General features: G+C 41.2%; 1 protein-coding gene across 3 annotated transcripts in view; it reads right to left on the bottom strand.

Annotated features, from left to right (window-relative positions):
* Positions 1 to 92: 92 nt before the first annotated feature.
* rfx3 (regulatory factor X, 3 (influences HLA class II expression)) overlaps positions 93 to 24,529 on the bottom strand; it is a 49,215-nt gene continuing 24,778 nt past the window's right edge. Inside the window, exons 5-17 of one of the 3 annotated variants that reach the window (XM_061926928.1) lie at positions 18,183 to 18,257; positions 17,844 to 18,025; positions 17,665 to 17,784; positions 17,540 to 17,589; positions 17,265 to 17,410; positions 11,865 to 11,980; positions 11,618 to 11,772; positions 11,444 to 11,541; positions 8,816 to 8,965; positions 8,524 to 8,732; positions 5,917 to 6,070; positions 5,791 to 5,833; positions 93 to 3,751 (exon numbers count right to left, since the gene is read on the bottom strand). In XM_061926928.1, coding sequence (XP_061782912.1) covers positions 3,471 to 3,751; positions 5,791 to 5,833; positions 5,917 to 6,070; positions 8,524 to 8,732; positions 8,816 to 8,965; positions 11,444 to 11,541; positions 11,618 to 11,772; positions 11,865 to 11,980; positions 17,265 to 17,410; positions 17,540 to 17,589; positions 17,665 to 17,784; positions 17,844 to 18,025; positions 18,183 to 18,257 — 1,779 coding nt within the window. In that variant the 3' untranslated portion in view covers positions 93 to 3,470. Of the gene's footprint in view, positions 3,752 to 5,790; positions 5,834 to 5,916; positions 6,071 to 8,523; positions 8,733 to 8,815; positions 8,966 to 11,443; positions 11,542 to 11,617; positions 11,773 to 11,864; positions 11,981 to 17,264; positions 17,411 to 17,464; positions 17,590 to 17,664; positions 17,785 to 17,843; positions 18,026 to 18,182; positions 18,258 to 24,529 lie in introns of all 3 variants that reach the window. The other 2 variants (XM_061926927.1, XM_061926929.1) reach the window with 2 other exon arrangements.

Here is a 24,529-nt window from a genome sequence, read left to right as displayed (position 1 = left end):
CGTTTATTACTGCAAAGACAAAGTCACAAAAACAAACAAAAAAAACCACTAAAAAGAAGCTAGCCTGAGCTGAGATCTGAAATATTCAGAAAAAACGAACTACATGTGTCTATTTTTTTGTTTAAAGTTTCTATAGTCAGCAATACGACACACTAAATAAATGGGAACATCTTTTATAAATATAAAAGTCCTTGTTTTTATACAAAATGCAACGATACAAATCACCCTACACGCTCGCCATATTGAAAAGATATATATTTACTGTATATATTTATGAGAAAAAACGGCACACGGAAAGAAAGACATGAAATCTGTGTGTATATATTATATCAGATATTATACAGGATTAAAAGAAGACAGGGGATGGGGGTAATAACCAAATCAAATGATCAGGACAAATAAATAAACCTTAAGTTCAGGATATTTACATTTGTGTCTCAAATGAACAAAAATAAGCCTCTAAAAGTCACTGCCAAAATGCTTGTGCTTGCATTTGAGCGTGCTACAGATGGCCACAACTCACTAAGACTGTCCAATGGCACTTGAAATCATAAAACATGAAAATAAAACGGATCACAGCATTCAGAAACAAAAACAAAGAAAAATCAGCATCATTATTAGGAATAGGGAAACAAACCTGGAAACAAAATGACTCATTCATGGTTCTATACAATTAAAAAGAAGCCTTAGGGGTAATCTGTCACATGATATAATAAATAATAATCCAGTCAGGATCAATTTCATGCTGCCGTCCTTACAACAAAATGCCACTAATGGAGCGTGTCTGTCTGAAGTACGCCATAAACCCAAAAGTCAGCTGGGTTTTGGAGGGAGGGGGGGAGTTAAAAGGCACTGGAGTCTTGCTATGGGTCAAATGAAGCTGCTGTCAGAAAGCACTTTTTTATGCTCAGAGATTCTCTTAGCACAGACGGCTCTGACAAGAAAAAAAAAACATGTTGTGTCGGCAGCATTATCATCACTCCTGTGTGAGACTTTTAAGAAGCAGAAATAAAAATCACTGTCTGGCACTATAGTGTATCAAAGTAAATAAAATAAACAATCTAGCAGCACAGACCAGAAAGCACTTGATCCCAAAGCACATCCATACGATTTGAAGAAAGCAAAGCCATTTTTTCCCCATAATTAGGCACAAATAACAAGTTTACCATCTATGTGTTGTGTGGATTTATACAACAGAAGAGAGGTGAGATTTACATTACAAACCACAACGCAGATCCACGTCGCTTTTCTGAAGATTCATCTACAGATTTCTTTTTTTTTTTTTTTTTGAAGAATAAGGCAAAGATCCAGTGCAGTCCATTCTGACACATATCTTGACCTCCTTAAGGGGCCAACTCAGTAGAGCATGTAAACAAAAAGAAACGCGTTACACCTGGTCCTTCTGTACAGTAGCGCTGCACTTTTTCATTCCTTAAAACAGTACCACCGACTGTATGGTGTGGGCATGTGGAGCCAAACACAATAAATATCAATAAATAAAATGAAGGGAAATGGTGCAGACCATTTAAAAAAAAAAAAAAAATCCTATTTAGGAGGAATAATCTCAGTAGTGTCCACAACGTAAGAAGGGTTTGACAGTTCAAGTGTAGATGGTACAGTAGTTTTTTTTGTTTTTTTTTAAAAACCCTTTTTCAGTCTACTTACATCAGCTACCTTGGAAACAATCACACCCACTGAAAGCCACACATAGATGTAGTGTAGAAGCATTATATATATAGATTCTATACATATATATCTAGATTTATATATCTCTTTGAATATCAGAAAATATCTACTTTGGGTCCACTGTACAAAGATGACCAAAGTGGGGAAGGATGGGGAGGCGACCAAAAAAAAAAAGAGAGAAGAAAATAATGTTTTTTGTTGTGTAGTTTGTGTGTGCAATAGGGTTTGGACAGACTGTGCTGCACACGTCAAAGGGGGCTGGCACCACTGGCTTGAGGTAGGGTGACTGATGTGTTCGCACAACACACACACATTTAAAAAAATAGAGCAGAGCGACACACACTTCACCCAAAACAAAGGCTTGTACACAACAAAAGGCCTCAACACGGCAGAGTGGGGGTGTTTGAATAGAGTGTGGGAGTGCAGGGGGACTAAAGGGGGAACAGGAGGTACAGTATTGCAAGAGGAGTCAGGGTAGGGACATTTTGGTGGAAAAGTGAAATACAGTACAGCGAGACACAGTAATGGCGCCTTGGGGGAGTGAGTGGGAGTAGGAGCAGGACAGAGGACTAAACCACAGGTATGATCGAAATTTGGAGACAGCAGGGACAGGGGTAAAAGTGTAAAAAGAGGTATAGTACTGCAAAGACAGACCAGGAGAAAATGTATTGAGAGTAGAAAGAAGCAGGACTATGGTTAGGAAAAGGCCACAGAGCAGCAGATCATGTCGCAGGAACGAGACACGGGAGTGAAAGGAGGTGCTTGCTAGATTGAGAGATGTAAGAAGCTTAGCGGTGCTGATCCCGACAAAAGCAACAAGTGTGTCTGCGACTGCATCCCTTGGTCCAAACACCGATGAGCCAGCCCAAATCCAAGCCTATCCTGTGATCGGGGCGCCCCAAAACCAAATGAAGTAAGCAGAGAGAAAAGAAGGGGGCCGGGGGGGACACTGAGAACATCCCTATTTAAGGATAAGGCACTGTGATAAAGCCGAGGTACATGAAATCCCTGACATTCCTTTTGCTCCGCAACATGGCACAACAGCTATTGGCTCACCCTCAGCCGCCTCTCGTTGGGTTAGGTTTTTTTTTTGTTTTTTTTGGTCCTTTGCAAATGTAATAAATTTGATTGAGACAGAAAACTGCAAAAAACAGGGGAACATGTCCAGTAGGCTGATTTCTTCACGATTACGTGGACAAAGGCAAACGTTATGTACCGAGTGCATAATAGTCTAGTGGCCAAGGTGTGGGTTTGTACAGCCGGGGTCCTCCTCCTATTTACAAGAGTAGCAGCGCACATATTCTTTAAGGGGTCCGTTTGACTGGGGGCTAAAAGCTTGACGTATTTACCATACGAAGGCTACCACCCCATCCTGGTTGGTCGAATGGCGTACGTAACCGCTACATACAATCGTCCAGAATAGTTCTTGTTCAGCATCTAATTCAACACAATGATAGCACCATGAGTTTTTGGGTTACACTATTTAAGAAGTACAGTAAATACGTATGTACAGTGGGCCATTTGAGCTCAGAGACATCAGTAGTTTGGAGGATTTGTTAAACCCTGTTATTCTAGACCAGCAGAGGCCTTTCATACTGTCCTCCTCCAGCAGACGCTGCTAAAAGCAAAGACTTACAACAGGAGACCACGTCCTGGCCGCAGTATCCATATCCCGGGCTGGACCGTGTGGACCAGAGTGCAGACAGAGACAAAAGAGATGTAAACATGGAGGCTGACAGAGAAGTGGCGGAGCCAGACAAGGTCAGACACGCCCTCTCGCACCATCAAACCGAGGCGTAGGTGTTGCCCGTGGCGCTGCAGTGGCGTATGGTCGGGGTACCGGCCGAGGGGGTTAGGATGTGCTCGCTGTGGTCTTGGGGGGGCAGTGGCAGCGAGTGGAGGACGCCCGGCTGGACCACGCCCACCACAGGGTGCGATCCGTCGTCGAGGGCGCCGACCTGAATGACTTGGATCACCTCGTGTTCAGACTTCTCGCGTTTGGCAAGAGGCTCCCCGGACTCTTCCGACTCGTCGTCCAAATCGCTATCCAGTCCGCTTGTTTCATCTGCGGGTGGAGGGGAAAAAAACAGTTGATAAAATAGACTTGTGATCATACGGTGCAGACATCCTACTTCTTGACTGAACGGTACCATTTGACTTGTGGGGCGGAATAGAATGATCCGCATCAAAACATAGCACTCTAATAAAGAAGTTATTATACACCCCTAATAAAAAACAAATGTTTTTTTTTTAAGAAAAACAAAACCACTTTTTTACAGATGGAACAAACAAAAAAATAGAAATTTGTGTAAAAGTCCATTCATTTCTGCATTTCAACTTCAAATATGAAACTAATGTCGTATAAACTCATTACATATCAAGTGAAATATGTCATGATTGTATTTGTTATTTCGATGTTCGTGGTTTACAGTTTTTGAAAATCTGACATTTTCAATTCGAGGTTTTCAAAAGCTGTAAAGTTAAAGTTAAAGTACCAATGATTGTCACACGCCATAATCATCAAAATAAGGCTTGAAATATCTTGAGTTGGATGTTATGAGCCTGTCATATTACTTTCACCTTGTAAATCTAATTGCTGCTATAAACTAACCTTTGCACTATATTCAATTTTTTGGAATCCAACATGTTTATCTTGTTGTCTTTTCTCCCTTTATCCCTCGTTCTACTTGTGTCCCCACTGCTCTGTTGTACCCTTTAAAGGCCTACTGAAATGCGATTTTCTTATTTAAATGGGGATAGCAGGTCCATTCTATGTCATACTTGATCATTTTCGCGATATTGCCATATTTTTGCTGAAAGGATTTAGTAGAGAACATCGACGATAAAGTTTGCAACTTTTGGTCGCTGATAAAAAAGCCTTGCCTGTACCGGAAGTAGCAGACGTCACAGGTTGTGGAGCTCCTCACATCTGCACATTGTTTACAATCATGGCCACCAGCAGCGCGAGAGCGATTCGGACCGAGAAAGCGACGATTTCCCCATTAATTTGAGCGAGGATGAAAGATTCGTGGATGAGGAAAGTGAGAGTGAAGGACTAGAGGGCAGTGGGAGCGATTCAGATAGGGAAGATGCTGTGAGAGGCGCCGTGGCAGCCGTGGGCATGGCAGGACCACTCGGCCAGGCCCAACCGCAACAAGGGATAGAGCCATACCGCTTTGAACCCAACGGTGACGGTCAGGAGGACGCTGCTGATATTGATGCTGGAGTAGCACACGACATAGATCGCCTTCAGAATACAGAATGGTAAAATTGTATTTATTTATAGACTAGTTTCAGCTTGTGGCCTAGTCTTGCACTGTAAGTGTTACAACTTACACCCCAGGCCCAGGCCTATCTATAGACTAAGTATCTATGTGGTCCAATCCAACCGTGTTCGCTTGACCTCTGTTCCATAGTAAAGCTTGACTATCATTTTTCGGGAATGTAAACAATGAAACACCGGCTGTGTTTGTGTTGCTGCAGCCGGCCGCAATACACCGCTTCCCACCTACAGCTTTGTTCATTGAACAAATTGCAAAAGATTCACCAACACAGATGTCCAGAATACTGTGGAATTTTGCGATGAAAACAGACGACTTAATAGCTGGCCACCATGCTGTCCCAAAATGTCCTCTACAATCCGTGACGTCACGCGCAGGCGTCATCATACCGAAACGTTTTCAGCAGGATCTTTCGGCGCAAAATTTAAAATTGCACTTTAGTAAGCTGATGCCGTATTGGCATGTGTTGCAATGTTAAGATTTCATCATTGATATATAAACTATCCGACTGCGTGGTCGGTAGTAGTGGGTTTCAGTAGGCCTTTAACCTTTGTTCTACTCATTAGCTCTTGGATTTACGTGTTCACATCCAGCTCACATCCAGTATGCCAATTCCCTGTGAGGTTAAAACAATTCATTTTTCCTATCCAAATCCTTCTTCTCTTCTGTTCCTCATTACACACTTGCTCTTTTCTTCCCTTCAGCCCACACTCCTGCTTCTACTGTTTTGAATCTCCCCTCTCACTCCTGCTTCCCTTTTTTCATATTCCTTCTCTTGTCCCCACTACCAAACTTGTCACTTAAAGAAGCAGGATGCACCTACCTTTATCCATGTTGGACAGCGTCAGGTTGTTGAGGCTGTCGAACTGGAAATGCAAAGCAAAATTGTTTTCAGAGTTCATCAATGAAATGAACCTAGATCTGAAAAATAGGTATGTAGTAACAATACCTCGCCCATGACACCAATGGGCGTCTCTCCGGTCGCCTGGGCCACGCGGTGCTCCACCAGGTAGAACATGTACTCGTCGTAGAGCAGGCGGATCAGGTGAAAAGAACCGAAGCTGGCAGCGCTGCGCAGGGTCAGGTCCCGGATCACCATAGAGCTAAAGACAATTCACAGTAAGCTCATTCTTAAAGGGGAACTGCACTTTTTTTGGATTTTTGCTTATTGGTCACAATCATTGAGAGAGACAAGAAGACAAATGTCTTTTTGAATGCAATCTAACTCTTCAATAAAAGTCTGCTTACAATGGAGTTCATGGGAGGTCCTCTATTCCGCCCATAAAGCCCTCTAAATAAAAGTGCCAACAATACTCAATTTACATTTTGTGACCTGAATATCACCCAAGTAAGTGATATTGTTTATATACATTTTTTAGTGGCGCATTGTCACAGAGAGCTAACTAGCTTGTTGCTGCTATATTGACATCATTGGCTGGTGAGCTGCTTTCTCGCCTTGGAGCTGGTGAAAGTTTATTCTAGATCATAATGCCTCTCACCTTGATAGTAGAAGGATGAGGATGTAATCCGACATGTTGGTCAACTTTGGCATCCAAGTTAGACCCAGAAATGGTGAGAAACCCAAATAGACGCTTGGTTCCACCCCATTTTTTCTTTGTGAGGATTGAGTCGTTCATCTTAACAGGAATATATGAACTTCCTATCAGTGAGAGCAGACTTTGTACAGTAAGTGATGTTTTATTATGTTTGTTGTTTCTCATGAAGTCTGCAGTTAGTAGTAATCCGTGATGTTGTTGAAGGAAAAAGCGAATGTTGTAATGCTTTTTTTAAATGAATGTGCCGCCGTATGCTTAAAATGAGCAAAATATGTAAATGTTACATTTTATTATAAATGTACTTGTTACTACATTTCATATATACTCATACCTGCCAACTGCTCCGGTTTTCCCGTAATTAGTACGGTTTTCATCAACCTATTCCGGGTTACGGTTGCAGTGATAAAAAATACGTTTTTTCATTAATTAAAAAAAAATTTTTTTTTAAAGTTATATCACGAAATCGCGTAACAACAATGATAATCGACACTGCTTCCCGTAACTTCCTATCGAGCCATTCCGAATGCCATGCGCGAGGCTATTTATAGCACCGCTGCCAAACACGAGGCACCAGTTGCCATTGTTTCCAAACAAGCGAACGATCATGGAATCAGCCGGAGAAAAATCGCAAACAAGTCTTAAACCGAAAAGAAAACTGCAGTCATTCCGTGAAGAATATTCAAAAGCCTATCCGGGAATAATTATCCGTTCCAAAAAGGGTGAAAACTACGCGAATTGCACCTTGTGCAGACAAGATTTTTCGATCGGACACGGAGGAATTAGCGATGTAAAAGACCACGTTGGGACAAAAAAACACAAGTCTAATGCCGTTGCTAGCGATACAAGTGGAAAACTTTCAACGTTTTTCAGATTTTAGCCACAAAAAGGTAATGACACCAATGTTATCTATTGGAATTGTTTAGTACTGTTATACTGTTAAAAGTGTTTATACTGTTTATGCTTTCAAGTTCAAGTTGAAGAAATCTTGTTAAATGTTGACAGCATAACTACCAAAATACAGAAGTATGTCCTTAATATTTTTGCAGTGCTATTTCTGTTGAAAAGTTAAAATTATTACATTAGAGATGTGATGTGCCACTTTTCAAGTGTCTGATGGCTTAAATTAATTTTCATTAATTTTTCATATTTTGAATTCTTTTGAAAGGCTTACAAAAAAACTACATTTGAATTGTAATTCCATGCTATTGACAGGACTATTAATTTTAATGAAGTTAGCTTACCATGTTTACAGTATGATAATTGTGATAGAAATGTGAATTTTAGGCACAGAATATTTTTTACAATTGAACAAGGCAGTAGATTATACAAGCTTGGACAGAAAGTTAATAATGACACCAATTTTTTTTTAATGGAATTGTTTAGTACTGTTTTACCATTTGTTTACTGTAAAAAGTGTTTATACTGTTTATACTTTCAATTAACAAATTGAAGTCTTGTGAAAGGTTGACAGGATAACTGGCATTAACTGTCAAAATAATTTCAAACTATTGAAGTTAGCTTACAGAATAAACATGTCAATCAACCCATATGATTTTTGCTGTAATATTTTTGTTTTGAAAAGTCACTGTGACTGATAGAACAGTGATGGTTTTAGCAACATTTTAACCTGTCTGAATGCTAATAATCATTTTGCGTCGGGCCCCCCTGAACCCCCCACCAGGACTTTGTCCTGGACCTACCGGGGCCTGCGGCCCCTGGACCCTGGCTACTAGGTTTTTCTGATTTCAAAAGTTGGCAGGTATGTATACTTACAGCTTGCATATAAAGATGTTAGGATGGTTTTTTAAAGCGCTTTCTAGGCAGAATAGAGTGACTCATTGTAAGCGGACTTTTGATGACATTTATTTACTAGTTGGAATGCATAAAAGCACATATGTTCTCGTCTTACGTCAAGATTGTGAATCATAGGCAACATTCCAAAAACGTGCAGTTCCCCTTTAAGGCCTGCAACACATTGATGTGGTTTTAGTGGTACCCACCTGTAAAAGGACCACTTGAGTAGGAACTGCCGTGCCGCCTTTGGGAAGCTGGGCCGCTGCTCATAAGGCTTCAGCACCTGAGTGACCACGTTATCCAGCCAGGCTGCCCACTGCTCCAGAGAGCTTTGCTGCTGTAGCGTTGCCTTGAAGTCCTGCTCCAAGTGCTGAACCATGCCTTCCTCGCACTGGCACACCCACGACGCCTGCTCCTGTTCAGCGCAGAAAGAAGCGGCGTTAAAAGTCCCCGCGGCTCTGGGCGGAGACACCAATTTTGCGTGGCCGTGACACAAACCTGCACGTTGGCGAAGTCGACGCGGTTGAGGTCGCTCAGCATCTGGTTGATCTGCGACGTGTTCTGCAAAACTGCACGGGCCGCCTGAGCCAGGTGGTTCAGAGACGTGTATCTGCGGAGTGTTTGCGCAAAGGCACTAACAGCAGCAACCTATGAAAAGGAGACCCTAGTCATGTGACTTACTTATACTGAATTGTTTCTTATGCATTACAAAAGGTGAAAATCGATCAGGACCGTGAATAGACATGCTTGGTATTTACATTTATTTGGGATAGCTCTTTGAAAGGCAGCATTTTGTGTTCATGGTGGTCCCTTGTGAAGTAGGGCTGCACGATTCATTGACATTGAGGTTTTATTAGTGCGATTAAAAAAAGGCTGAGGTTTGTTTTCCTCCACCGTCACTTGAGTGAGAGCCATGCTCACCAATCACAATTGTTAAGCCTCACATTTTTTTGTCTCCCGCTACAAACAGGGAGAAAGAGGTCTCACTTTGTGCAGCGTCCTCAGCAATGTTTATTTAACAGTAGAATTAACTGAACGCAGTGAGCCCGCTTTTCAGTCATTAACAATCGTTGTTTTGGTGGATGGAGAGCAGGGTGCAGAGACTCGTGACTTGCCAGTAAGCAGCTCCACAAAGTAACAAAAATGAAGAGGAGCAAAATATGATTACAAAGCCAAATTTCCCGTTAAGGAAATATTTCAGTTTCAAATTGGATGGGCAATAAGCTGGTCTCCTGCTGGCCCCACTATGGACTGGACTCTCACTATTATGTTAGATCCACTATGGACTGGACTCTCACTATTATGTTAGATCCACTATGGACTGGACTCTCACAATATTATGATAGATCCACTCGACGTCCATTGCACTGGTCGCCCAGTGGGGGGGTCCCCACATCTGCGGTCCCCTCCAAGGTTTCTCATTGTTCCATTGGGTTGAGTTTTTCCTTGCCCTGATGTGGGATCTGAGCCAAGGATGTCATTGTGGCTTGTGCAGCCCTTTGAGACACTCGTGATTTAGGGCTATATAAGTAAATTGATTGATCAAGCGAGAATGCCGTGATCACATGAAGTTGGTCCATTTTATTTTGTTTATTTATTAAATATAACAAAGTTATTTACCTTCCAATTGTAAACAATTCCACAGTAATGAGAAATGAAAGTTTATATATTTTTAAATGGTTACGTACATTATTATATTATGATGACATTACATTATAAACACTATTTTTTTTAATCAGTTATTTCTTCAGTTAAGGAGCATGATGTAGACAAAAGCTCCGAGTCTGTCTCGATGAAGCAAATATGTTTTTAGGTCAATTATTGCACATTGTTCTAATGTGTGGCACCTTGAGACAAGTATGTGTTGATTGACAGTCTAAAAGTAACATGTCTTCTTTCACTTGCTATTTTCCCATTTTAATGTAAGGAATTTAAAAATCGCAAATCCAATTGCAATTTTGGAGAGATTAAACACAATTTTTTTTTTCTCAAAATTGTGCAGCCCTACCGTGAAGACACTGTTTTTAAACCTTTCATTAAATGCATTATGGACACCTAGTTTATTTTTTATTGTATTATTTCTTCGGTCAATGGTCAACAAAATAAACAAACAGTTTTACATAAACAAACAGATGTACATTCATAAACAAACAGTTGTACTATCAATCAATCAATCAATCAATCAATGTTTATTTATATAGCCCTAAATCACAAGTGTCTCAAAGGGCTGCACAAGCCACAACGACATCCTCGGTACAAAGCCCACATAAGGGCAAGGAAAAACTCACCCCAGTGGGACGTCGATATGAATGACTATGAGAAACCTTGGAGAGGACCGCATATGTGGGTAACCCAACCCCCTCTAGGGGAGACCGAATGCAATGAATGTCGAGTGGGTCTGACATAATATTGTGAGAGTCTATGATCAATGTTAATTAAAAACTACATGTGGGATATAAATATAATGGAAGTATAATTGTTTGTATATAGTATATAATTGGTGCAAAGGTTTAACATGTGTACAAGGATATTTCACATGCCTTTACTGTGTATATACCGTATTTTTCGGAGTATAAGTCGCACCGGAGTATAAGTCGCACCTGCCGAAAATGCATAATAAAAAAGGAAAAAAACATATAAGTCGCACTGGAGCCCGGCCAAACTATGAAAAAAACTGCGACTTATAGTCCGAAAAATACTGTAATTGAACAGTATTTATGTTGTGTATAATGTGTATTTATAATATGTTGTGAAAAGGAAATTTCATATTTTTTGGAAGCTCATCTCGTACTTGACTTTGTTTATAGGGTTAGGCGCAATAAGTGTTCAACTTCAGCCTAAACCCTTTCGGTCTGCAACATTTTCAATTTATGAATGTACAACTGTTTGTTTATGAATGTACATCTGTTTGTTTATTTTGTTGACCATTGACCGAAGAAATAATAAACATTATGGACACCTACACCAGCTGCAGCTTAGAATAGCTCTGTTCATCTATTGTTTTTTTTTTTTAACCTTACTTTCAACCTTTTTCCTGGTTCATTTCTCACTAAATAGGTGACGCACGTGCTGTCCCCTTACTGATTACGTTACTATTTCATGTTACAAAAAGTTCTCCTTTTGCACCTTGGACTGGATCATCCTTTGCGGGATTGCGTTCATGGCATTATTGAGCCAACTTTCCAGGCTTTTGGCAAAATTGCGAATGGCTTGAGTCAAGGCACCTGGGAAGTGAAAGACGATAATGAATGATGACTTTGGCAAGGACGAGGTAAGTCGTGTCGGGGATCAGTGACTCACTGGGAATGGGTCTCAGGACATCCGGGATGAGGATCTCCACAAGGGCCTGGTACATAAGATGGTCGCAGGTGCTCATCCACTTGAGCACCACCTCGTTCCGGCACAGCGCCAGCAGCTGCGACTGTGGGAGTCGGGCTTCGATCTCGCTTATGCTGCTGCACAACGAGTTCAAATGTAGGTTTCGCATTTATTCATGTAGCAATCACCACGCCTACAAAGCCAGCATTACATTCCCACTTGTCGGTACCTGTTTTCTGTTACAGTGGTGCCCTCTACAGAGTCGGGCGGAGTGTAACGCCAGAATGTTTGCCAGAGCTTCTCGATGAGACTAAACTGGAGGTTGACCACCACGTCCAGGATGGCCTGAGACAAGTGGAGAGACACAAACAGTGAGTGATGTTTTAGCATTTACTGTAGGTTGGCTTTTCAGTCGGGTATTTGAGGACACGAGCGGGGAAGATGTAAACTTTAGATAATTTTTTTTCAAACTTTATAATGTTGAGAAATCAAAATGCCAGCGCTTGGCATTTCAAAAAAAAAAATATCTCACTGTAAACACACATGACCTTTCTGAAGTGTGGATCCAGATGAAGTTTGATTAGGTGTTATATCGTCTTTAATTTGTCAAATTGTTGTTCATTATTTTCCAACCTTTTCTCACCTAAACCCATACTCAAAGATTAATACATATGTATGTGTAAGGGAAAACCAGATGATGGTCTTTAAAAGGAAGTGCAATTACAGAAGATGAATGAGGAGCGGTGGAGTCTCAGACATGATTGGAACTGTGAACAGGAACATGACCCCATTACCTCTCTTATTAATAAACTACAGTGGTACTTCGGGTTTTGTACGCCACATTTTTCAAGTGATACGGGTTTCAATCAGACTTTTTTGCAAAAATGTTCCTTGTTTATGTTTACCTTCCAGGTCAGGTGTGTCAAACTTGTATTTTTTGAGGGCCACATCACAATTATGGCTGCTTGTGACCGTGAATACATATAAATAGTACACAGTTGGCACAGGCAATAATAATAATGGATTAGATTTTATATCGCGCTTTTCTATTGTTAGATACTCAAAGCGCTCACAGAGATGTGGGAACCCATCATTCATTCACACCTGGTGGTGGTAAGCTACATTTGTAGCCACAGCTGCCTTGGGGTAGACTGATTGTTTGATTATTGCATTTTTTACCAACATATTGTTGGAGAACTTGCTTTAAAATCGTAAGTCAGGGTGACAAGCAGATGTTTAAGTATGTATTTGTGATAACCAAAAATAAATACTTACAATATTTTGTTGCATGATCGGATAAGACTATTATAGATTCATACATATACATTCAGTGCATTTTTTCTGCCAAAATTGAAAGAACCAATTTAGCCAGAAGGTGCTTTATCACATCATTCTCAGCCTCCGGACCTTGAGCCAAACCACACCTAAGATCTAGGATGAGGGGTCTGCAACCCGCGGCATTTGTGGCTCTTCTGCCCCATTGTTGTGGCCCCCCCCCCCCCTAGATTTTTTATAACCCCGTAGTGAGAAAAGTTTGCATTTTACAAAGAAATCTATAATTCCCGGCTGTCCGTGAGGCCGTGAACGCACATAGACTAAGTTCTGAGGCGCAAGGAAGGCCTGTGTGTTCAGTTCAGCTTCTTGGGTAACCTAACCATGAATACTTGCCAAAAAGGTAAAATAGTTTAATTTCACATGGACAGATTGCTTTGCCTGTAAAATAAAAAAAAGATGAAAAGTTTATAAACTGTGTTACGTTTTGCTACTCGATACTATTTTTCTTTAGTGAAAGAGGCAGCAACAAGTCTCTTTTGATAGTAAAGGTTGCAGAGGTTATCATTCTCTGTGAGCGTTTTGAGTATCTAATAATAGAAAAGCGCGATATAAAATCGAATCCATTATTATTATTATTATTATAATTATAATACAACCAAACATTGCATGTCACAAACTCGTCTATATCAATCGAGTACCCAAGCTAAGACTCAGGCCATGTCCACACAAACACAGATACTTAATAAACGCATACTTATCTCTGCGTTTAGGCCTATTGTCCAAACGCAGACGCATACTTTTGTCTTTAAAAATGCAGACTTTTGCAAACGCTGGCCAAAGTGTAGAGTTCCAAAATTATCCGCTTAGCGTATACGTGTATACGGCACAAACAGAGACTTGTGATGACGTCACGGTTGTGCGCTGGCATTTCCCAGCTCAACAACACTGCCTTGCTGCCTTTAAACACACTATAAGATGACTTACTGTGTGTCTGAACGTAACTGCTGTTTTCACTCAACATTAATAAAAAAAAAAATCAAAATGGGCTTTGCGACACTAATGACAGTCAGCTGTTTTGGATATGATCGCTGTCGAACGTCCACTTGATGGGACAACTTTGACAAGCAAGACTTTTTGCTCTGTGTCATAACAAAGGTGCAACACTATCTTATGTTTTTAGTCCTTGTTTAACGATAAATCATTAAGTTAACTTACGTGTCTTGCTTGCATTTTTGTTAGAGATGTCCGATAATATCGGCCGATTAAATGCTTTAAAATGTAATATCGGAAATTATCGGTTACATTTTTTTTTATTATCGGTATTATTATTTTTATTTTTTTAACTGAACATAAAAAACACAAGATACTTACAATTAGTGCACCAACCCAAAAAACCTCCCTCCCCCATTTACACTCATTCACACAAAAGGGTTGTTTCTTTCTGTTATTAATATTGTGGTTCCTACATTATATATCAATATATATCAATACAGTCTGCAAGGGATACAGTCCGTAAGCACACATGATTGTGCGTGCTGCTGGTCCACTAATAGTACTAACCTTTAACAGTTATTTTACTCATTAATTACTAGTTTCTATGTACCGTAACTGTTTTTATATTGTTTTACTTTATTTTTTATTCAAGAAAATGTTTTTAATGAATTTATCTTATTTTATTTTATTAATTTGTTTTAAAAAGGACCTTATCTTCACCATACCCGGTTGTCCAAATTAGGCATAATAATGTGTTAATTCCACGACTGTATATATCGGTATCGGTTGATATCGGTATTGGTAATTAAGAGTTGGACAATATCGGAATATCGGATATCGGCAAAAAAGCCATTATCGGGCATCCCTAATTTTTGTAGATCGAGCCGGGTGCGACCAAGCAACTAAAAAAAACAAGTAGCGTCCTTCTTATAGTGTGTACTGACGTTAAAGACAATATACACTTCATTACACACGTACTGTATCACTATATCCATGATTAAATGCTTTATAATACCCTTAAACATGCAAGATGGTTTCCTTGGCTCGTTAGTGCGTGGTGATTATAGAAATAATGTACACTTGTCTGCACATGTAATACATCACCATGGTGCTGAACATGTTATAGTTCTATGAGTGTTGGATTTCAGCAGCACAGGCGTGCATTCGCTCTTTAATAATGTTCCCAGGGCTCTGTGTATGTGCAGGCTGGTTTTAAAGATAATGTACATGTCATTGTACGTCTAGTATATCAAAATGAACATAATAGGAGGTGTAATGCCACCAAGTCAGCTATTGGTGCTTTTTCCAAGCTTCTGATTGGATAAAATGTGCATGACAGCAGGTGTATGTGTTTGTGTGTAGACATAGACACTTTTGAAACTACACTTGTGTGGATGGAGATTGTTTTAACGCCAAATATGTGTTTTTGAAACTCTCCGTGTTTGTGTGGACATGGATGGCATGGCTTCAGTCTCACTGATGCTTTTTAATTGAGTACAACTTCTAAATAAGCCACCTTGGGCCCAAAGAAAGCTGCGAGTGCTGGCGTTTTGATAAAGAAAGTGAAAAACACTATTGAATTTAAGAAAGAACTTGAGTACTAAGGTGGCGTATGTGTTGCTCTCCCTCCTTTGCTCCCTTTCTGCTCAGAGTCATCAGGAAAGGTAAAAGTGATGTTGAATGTTCTTTGATCCATTTAAATTGTAATATATACTTATCTCACATTGTAAAGCTATGATTATTCTCAATCAAATAATTATAATACATCAGACAAACGTGGAATTAATAGAATACAATAAAGCAATAACAGTTATTCACTTCAAAAGAGAAAACAACTATGCATTGAATGAAGTAATAGCATTAAAGGGGAACATTATCACAATTTCAGAATGGTTAAAACCATTAAAAATCAGTTCCCAGAGGCTTATTATATTTAAGTTTTTTTCAAAATTTTTCCCATCACGCAATATCCCTAAAAAAAGCTTCAAAGTGCCTGATTTTAACCACCCGTCCATTTTCCTGTGACGTCACATAGTGAAGCCAACACAAACAAACATGGCGGAAAGAACAGCAAGCTATAGCGACATTAGCTCGGATTCAGACTCGGATTTCAGCGGCTTAAGCGATTCAACAGATTACGAATGTATTGAAACGGATGGTTGTAGTGTGGAGGCAGGTAGCGAAAACGAAATTGAAGAAGAAACTGAAGCTTTTGAGCCATATCGATTTGAACCGTATGCAAGCGAAACCGACAAACGACACGACAGCCAGCGACACGGGAGAAAGCGAGGACGAATTCGGCGATCGCCTTCTAACCAACGATTGGTAAGTGTTTGTTTGGCATTAAAGGAAACTAACAACTATGAACTAGGTTTACAGCATATGAAATACATTTGGCAACAACATGCACTTTGAGAGTGCAGACAGCCCAGTTTTCATCAATTAATATATTCTGGAGACATACCCTCATGTCAGCAGGCCAGGGAAGCTAGGGTCGATATTCTTCTCTTGATCATCTTCGGGACGGTGTGAGCCAAAACATCCAGGGGGTTTAGCTCGCTCGTCTGCGGGAACAAACTGCCGCCATTGCTTGCCGTGCTAGCGAGGTCCTTTGTCCCTGAATTGCTCACACACTCCGGCAGATTCAATGGGGGTCTGGCGGCAGATTTCTTTGACTTTATTGTTGGAAATGCATCTGCTTTGAGTGTCGCAGGATATCCACACATTCTTGCCATCTCTGTCGTAGCATAGCTTTCTTCGGTAAAGTGTGCGGAACAAACGTCCAATTTCTTGCCACTTTCGCATCTTTGGGCCACTGGTGCAACTTGAATCTGTCCCTGTTCGTGTTGTTACACCCTCCGACAACACACCGACGAGGCATGATGTCTCCAAGGTACGGAAAACAGTCGAAAAAACGGAAAATAACAGAGCTGATTTGACTCGGTGTTTGAGAAAATGGCGGATTGCTTCCCGATGCGACGTCACATTGTGACGTCATCGCTCCGAGAGCGAATATTAGAAAGGCGTTTATTTCGCCAAAATTCACCCATTTAGAGTTCGGAAATCGGTTAAAAAAATATATGGTCTTTTTTCTGCAACATCAAGGTATATATTGACGCTTACATAGGTCTGGTGATAATGTTCCCCTTTAAAGATTCAATTAAAAAAGTGAGTTTTGATGATGACATGTTAGTGCAGTTGTGGGCGGGAGTTAAAGAGGGAGGGGGCAGCGGATTTATTGCATTTACATTATTTCTAACAGGAAATAATTGCTTTGGTTTCTTTCTGTTTTTTCTCCTCAAAAAGCGTGTTAGGTCTGTATTAGTGCAAAAGCGTGCAAAGCAAGACAACGTGCTCTAACCTCACAGTGCTCCCTGTAAAGTGACTGGAGAGCTTTCACGTCCTCCGGGCTGATGTTCTCTGCGTTACTCTGCCCCAAGTCCAGCTCCACAAAATCAGGCAGAGCCCGCGATGCATCTGTTGCCATGACGACAGTTAAATCGGTTGCTACGGAGTCATTAAGAAGACAGTCAGGGTCATTTTTATGCGGCTGCGACTGACCTAAGAACTGCTGGTGGTGCTGACTCTGTGCGATAATCGTCTGCTCAGCTGCACCCGGCTGGTTAAGACCCCCACCTGAGTAGTTCTCTGCCGGACTGGTGTCAAACTTCTGCACTGGCTTGAATCTGAAATGGTCCGCCTTTGGGTTTATTGTCCTCAAACCAGTTACTGCGTGTGTGCACGCGCACGGGAGAGTCTACCTCTGTTTCTGCTGGACCGGCTGCTGTCTGAGGGCCATATACTGCATGTCCTCCTGGAGTCTGTTGAGCGGCGAATCAGGCTTGACACGTATTCCGTAGTAGTGATATTTGGAGTTCCCCCTGCAAGACGCAACGCCGACGTCAAAGGCGGATAGGGCGTCCGGGCCACGAGAGCGTACCTTGTCCCGAGGCGTCTTGTACGGAGTCCCATGAAGATGGAGCGGATGAGTTTGCCAAAGGAGGCTGCGTTCACCGGGTCCAGTTTTTGCTCCTGGCAGTGGCGCAGATAGTGATTGTAGAGGGTGGATCGCGGTAGACTCACACCCTCTGCTGTTTCGTAGTTGTCCAGCAGCCACTGCAGCTGCAGGGGCGGAAAACAGTTTGAACAACACACAAAAGACGTAGGGCTGCCTGTCTGTAATTCAAATCCCCCCCTCAAAAAAAAAAAATAAGCAAAGCAGGCAAAAGAAGCAAGAGAGACAGGAAAAAACCGAAAGAGGCAAAGCGCAGCAACTTACATGGCTGTTGAGTAGCGAGCTTCTCTGACTGGATAAACCCTCAGATTTTTGGAGCGTCTCAATCGCCATTTCAATCTGACAACGCACCAAGCACAGGACAACAAAATGTAAGAAGAGGGAAATAAAAACAAAAGCCAGGAAGAGTCAAACAAAATAATGGAGTGACAAAGAAAGCCTCGGCAAAAGCCCTTCACCTCAGAGCAAGCGCTTGTAAACCCGAGTAGAGCTGGACATAAAATAACATATTTGCTTAGTTAAGACATATGAAGGCGTCTCATGTGAAAGTTAGCAATGCTATACTTGCAGAGAACTAACCCTTCCAGATTCCTCTGGTACACATCCAACTGTTACAATCACCCGCTGCACAGGACCGAACAAGACTACAAATTGCATGATAATCAAACTTCGGAAACTGAAGTCATGCTTTGTCACTTTTACATTAAATTTGGTACAAGGTTCTTAAAAAAAGTATTTATTTTAGTATTGGGATGCTACAATTCAGGTACTAGTCTATGACACATTTGCCACCGTGTGGCACAATTTTTGTAAATTTATAAACCACCACATTTTCTCTGACTCAACTTTCGCCTCTCCCACTAGACACACCATTTAGCTTGTTCATAGATGAATAATAGAACTCGGAAAATGAATTTGCCACTTGTTATGTCTTCGCAATGAACATGTATGCAAATGTTCCAGATTGTAGACAAAGGCTAATTTCCATCTGCAATCCCCGGCAGGTTGATGGTATACAGTAGGGAAGGGATTTATATGGCTCATTCCTGGGTGGATTTTGCGTAGGGGAAGGTGGGGGTTATTCATTTTGCGATGCAGTCTGCTGAAAATGATTGAAAGAGCCACTCTACATAGCAACTGACACTGTGGTCAAAGTTGGAATAGCACAAAACACATATTAAGATATTCAGCACTCTGCCGTCTGGCGGCTAAATTGGATAATACATCCCCCCCAATTCGTCACGTTTCATGTGTCAGGTAAATTGCAACGACTGGAGGAATATGAATCCCCTTCCTACTGCATACCATATCTAATTCCATCTCATCGCAAAGAAACCAACCAAGGTCTCCCACTAATTCAGCGTTATGGTGAGTTGTATTTTTCATGCACTTATTTTTGCAGTACTGGAAGGCCGGTCCATGAAAATAATGCCTACATTAAACTGGTCTCTGGTGCAAAAAAAGTTGGAGACCCCTGCTCTATGTATGTTTTGTGGTAAAGTGTCCCCCAATAGTAAATGTAATCACAGCCACATAATGAATAGATTAGAATATAGCAGGGCTATTCAATTGGCGGCCCAGGGGCCAAATCCGGCCCGGGAATGACACCATATCGGCTCAAAACCTGGGAGACAAACATTTTTGCAGCAAATTCCTAAAAAAAAAATTCCCCCTGAGTACTCCTGAGTCAATATCAATATAAAGTGCCTTTGGTGTCCTCATCACTATTCAAAGGAAGCAAAAAAATACAACTCTGAAGCCTTATTATAAATGGTCAAACATTTACACACATTAATATAACAATAGGTCTCTTAAAATATGTTGCCTTAATTTAATACATTGTTTTTTTTCATTAATAATGTATGTAACTTTGGCATGTCCCACAAATTGCGCACTACAGTGGTTAAAGGATATAACATCAATTTCTTTTTACCTGGTTTTATTTTCCACAACCACTTCTTTGATAAAATGAGTCATTATAGTGATTTATATTCTATTTCATAATCATTTTGCAAATGTCCCTGGAACATTATGAGCCCAACCTCTCAGGTTTTCAGTGACATTACTACCAACATTGTGTCTTTTAAACGTGGATAGTTGAAAAGTAAGTATTATTTTGACATTTTCATCACATGTCAAGCTTATTAACAACTAAAAAGTAATACAAAAGCTTTTTAGAAATTTTAAATAAATTTGTTAAATGCATACTTGCCAACCCTCCCGGATTTTCCGGGAGACTCCCGAAATTCAGCGCCTCTCCCGAAAACCTCCCGGGACAAATTTTCTCCTGAAATCCAGGCAAAGCTGGAGGCCACGCCTCCTCCAGTTCCATGCGGACCTGAGTCCGCTTTCCCACGATATAAACAGTGTGCCTGCCCAAACACATTATAACTGTAGAATGATGGAGGGCGAGTTCTTGGTTTCTTATGTGGGTTTATTGTTAGGCAGTTTCATTAACGTCCTCCCAGCGCGGTAACAACACACAACAACAGCAGTCATGTTTTTGTCTACCGTAAAGCAGTTTGTCTGCCGTAAACAGCAATGTTGTGACACTCTTAAACAGGACAATACTGCCATCTATAACATCAATAACAAACGGCTTTTAGAGAGTGCAGTGCACAACTGCGCACACAACAAGGAGACGAAGCAGAAGAACGAGGAAGATACAGCCATGGCGACGCCGACGACGAGTAAGATGAAGAAATACGCTTTGCCTGCCTGAGTCCGGCGATTAGTTGCAAATCTTGCTTTATTGATTGCTTGCACACAGCCAATCCAACACAAAACAAACTAGTCCCTGCCCGCACTCACGCTACCGCTCCCTCTCTTCTCTCGCCCACACACTCACTGACGTCACTCACCTCACATGTTCACCTATTAAAGGGCCACACATACGCTACTCTCATAACAGCTTGTAAGTTCCAAGCCGCAGCTGCGATTGGACCTGGATAGCCTCCGGGAAGAAGTAGTGGACTACCAAGTGCTTGGCACTGAAGATCTTCCTCAGGAAGCAAAGATTGACCGGTTTTGGGCCATGCTCGGGAGAGATGGAAGATTCCAGACTCTAATGCATTTGATGAAACACTTTTGTGCGTGCCACACATCAATGCATAATCAGAGAGGGTGTTCAGCGTGGTTAGAAAAATAGTGACAGAGAATAGAACAAGGATGGACAATTCAACCCTTAACTCAACAATGAGTAGATGAGTGTTATGTGTGTGTATATGTGTAAATAAATGAACACTGAAATTCAAGTATTTATTTATATATACATATATATATATATATAATAAAATAAATATATATATATTCAGCTAGAATTCACTGAAAGTCAAGTATTTCTTATTTATATGAAATACTTGACTTGGTGAATTCTAGCTGTAAATATACTCCTCCCCTCTTAACCACGCCTCCGCCCCAACCACGACCCCCGCCCTACCCTCGACCACGCCCACGCCCACCCTCCTCCCCCCACCTCCCGAAATCGGAGGTCTCAATGTTGGCAAGTATGGTTAAATGTTATACGGTTAGCTTGCAAACGGATTCATGTTGCTAACTCAAAGTCCACCATAACCTTATTAAATGCTAAGATCATCCAAAGATGTCTTCTCGGTCATTGGAGGCGTGCTGACAGGGTGGACAAGTGCATTGTTTAGGCCATATGCTGATTGTGTTACATATATTACGGCATTTGTAAACGTACACATAAAACTACATGTTATAACAGTACATATTATACATAGTAAGAGTGTACAAAATGCACTTTTCTGGGGATACCAGTTTAAAAAAAATTTTTTTAGAAGGCAAGCCTAGTTTAGCTGGAAAGGCAATCTAAAATGTGTGAGTGAACATTTTGAATTGTCTTTTTAAAGGAATGAGCTCAAAAAAACTGAGAAAGCCAGAAGTCAGAAGATATAGAGAATGTTGTGATTCTGACCAGGATAATAAAAAAAAAAAGAATCCAAAGAAAGCGAGGCACAAATGGAAAACAAGTGTGATAGTCTGCTGGGAAAAGGAAGAGTGTCAATGAAAGGAAAGTCAAAGTGAAGTGTAAGCCCAATATGTGGAATAGCAACAGCAGAATTGAGCAATGTCTCTGCAGATGTTTGCAGCTGTGTCTCTATAACATTAGATTGATTGATTTTTTATTCAGCAGTTAGAATGGAACAAAACTGTTTAACTGGTAACTTTTTCCTATATGCGGGAAAAAGGACCTGATTTTTTTACAGAATTTCCTTGATATGTATTGAATTAATAAGGTTATTTAATGACATTTCACAATGTATCCACCCTCTTATATCTCTCCTGTCATTTTCATGCTTTATGAAAAAAACAAATTATTTTCACAGGTTTTTGCGCGCATGAACAAGTGAAGGACAAGGAGTATTGATTACAAGTTTCCTTTCCTATCAACTAATATATTTTTTAGAAAGAGACTAAAAGGTGGCGACTTGTCCAGGGTATACCCGGCCTTCCGCCCGATTGTAGCTGAGATAGGCTCCAGCGCCCCCCGCAATTCGAAGGGAATACGCGGTAGAAAATGGATGGATGGATAAAAGCTTTCTAAAATGTACATGTCATAATTACTATGCTATTACAATGTACTTATTCTACTTTGAATATGTCCCTGACAAGGTGCGGTGGACATATTTTGCTTGCAGTTTCGTTATCCAAAGTGTGGGAGCTTCACCAACATACATTTCCAGCAGAATAACATCAACTTAATACAATGAATATAAAGTTTGTTGGAAAATCTCAGGATTTCCTCTTTTGGAAATTGGATGTCTCAAAAGGCGTTGATGTTGACCCTCCTGTTGTAGAGAGGAACTTGGACCACATTGGCATACCATCCATCCATCTTCTTCCGCTTATCCGAGGTCGGGTCGCGGGGGCAGCAGCCTAAGCAGGGAAGCCCAGACTTCCCTCTCCCCAGCCACTTCATCCAGCTCTTCCTGTGGGACCCCGAGGCGTTCCCAGGCCAGCCGGGAGACATAGTCTTCCCAACGTGTCCTGGGTCTTCCCCGCGGCCTCCTACCGGTCGGACGTGCCCTAAACACCTCCCTAGGGAGGCGTTCGGGTGGCATCCTGACCAGATGCCCGAACCACCTCATCTGGCTCCTCTCGATGTGGAGGAGCAGCGGCTTTACTTTGAGCTCCCCCCGAATGGCAGAGCTTCTCACCCTATCTCTAAGGGAGAGCCCCGCCACCCGGCGGAGGAAACTCATTTCGGCCGCTTGTACCCGTGATCTTGTCCTTTCGGTCATAACCCAAAGCTCATGACCATAGGTGAGGATGGGAACGTAGATCGACCGGTAAATTGAGAGCTTTGCCTTCCGGCTCAGCTCCTTCTTCACCACAACGGATCGATACAGCGTCCGCATTACTGAAGACGCCGCACCGATCCGCCTGTCGATCTCACGATCCACTCTTCCCTCACTCGTGAACAAGACTCCGAGGTACTTGAACTCCTCCACTTGGGGCAAGATCTCCTCCCCTTTGCCTTGTAATTTTACACTTTCTAGTAAACATTGAACACCGAGGTCCAAACTTGTGATTTACAAAACTGAGACATTCCTCAAGGCACCAATTTATTAATTTCCTTTTTGGCAGTCGCGCATTTTTTCCGTAATGTGATTTACTGTATGTAACTAAAGTGTTGCTGGAGCTTGTTTACTTCAGATGTTGTCAGTAGTCGTTTGTAAACGTCTTTAGTTGTACTAATGGTGTTCCTAAAGTCCTATTTTAGGTCCTCTCTTTTTCATCATTTGGGGTATGCAACTTGTTAAAAGAAACTTGTGAGAGACTAATTTTTTACAGTAATTTCTTGAAAAGGTTAGAGTGCTGTCAGAGCTGATCTTTGACTAGCTTGTTTTGCAGAGGGTTCTTAAAAACAGCAGTGCGCTCATGTAACTCTGACAAAATAAATAGACCAAAATCAAAAGTCTACTGCAGAGGATGCTGGTTCTCTGGAACATACAAAATAAGACTATTAGTGAAGGTGGAAGTCCGACACCCTCGGTCCTTAGCTTTCTGGAAAAATATAATAGAGGCTAGCACTTTTCAAGGTCTTGAAAGTGGCCAGTGAATATACAAAACCCCAAACCAGTGAAGTTGGCATGTTGTGTAAATCAGAAATAAAAACAGAATACAATGATTTGCCAATCCTTTTCAACCTATATTCAATTGAATAGACTGCAAAGACAAGATATTTAATGTTCAAACTGAGAAACTTAATTTTTTTTTTTTTACAAATAATCATTAACTTAGAATTTAATGGCAGCAACACATTGCAAAAAAGTTGGCACAGGGGCATTTTTACCACTGTGTTACATGGCCTTTCCTTTGAACAATACTCTTTTGAAGCCTTTCAGGTGGAATTATTTCCCATTCTTGCTTGATGTACAGTTGTTCAACAGTCCGGGGTCTTCGTTGTGGTATATTAGGCTTCATAATGCGCCACACATTTTCAATGGGAGGCAGGTCTGGACTACAGGCAGGCCAGTCTAGTACCCGCACTCTTTTACTATGAAGCCACGCTGTTGTAACACGTGGCTTGGCATTGTCTGCTGAAATAAGCAGGGGCGTCCATGATAACATTGCTTGGATGGCAA

This window comes from Nerophis lumbriciformis, linkage group LG32, assembly GCF_033978685.3.
Source record: "Nerophis lumbriciformis linkage group LG32, RoL_Nlum_v2.1, whole genome shotgun sequence".
Lineage (NCBI taxonomy): Eukaryota > Metazoa > Chordata > Actinopteri > Syngnathiformes > Syngnathidae > Nerophis > Nerophis lumbriciformis.
The sequence above is the reverse complement of the archived record's forward strand: the minus strand, read 5'-3'. Positions and strand labels throughout refer to the sequence as shown.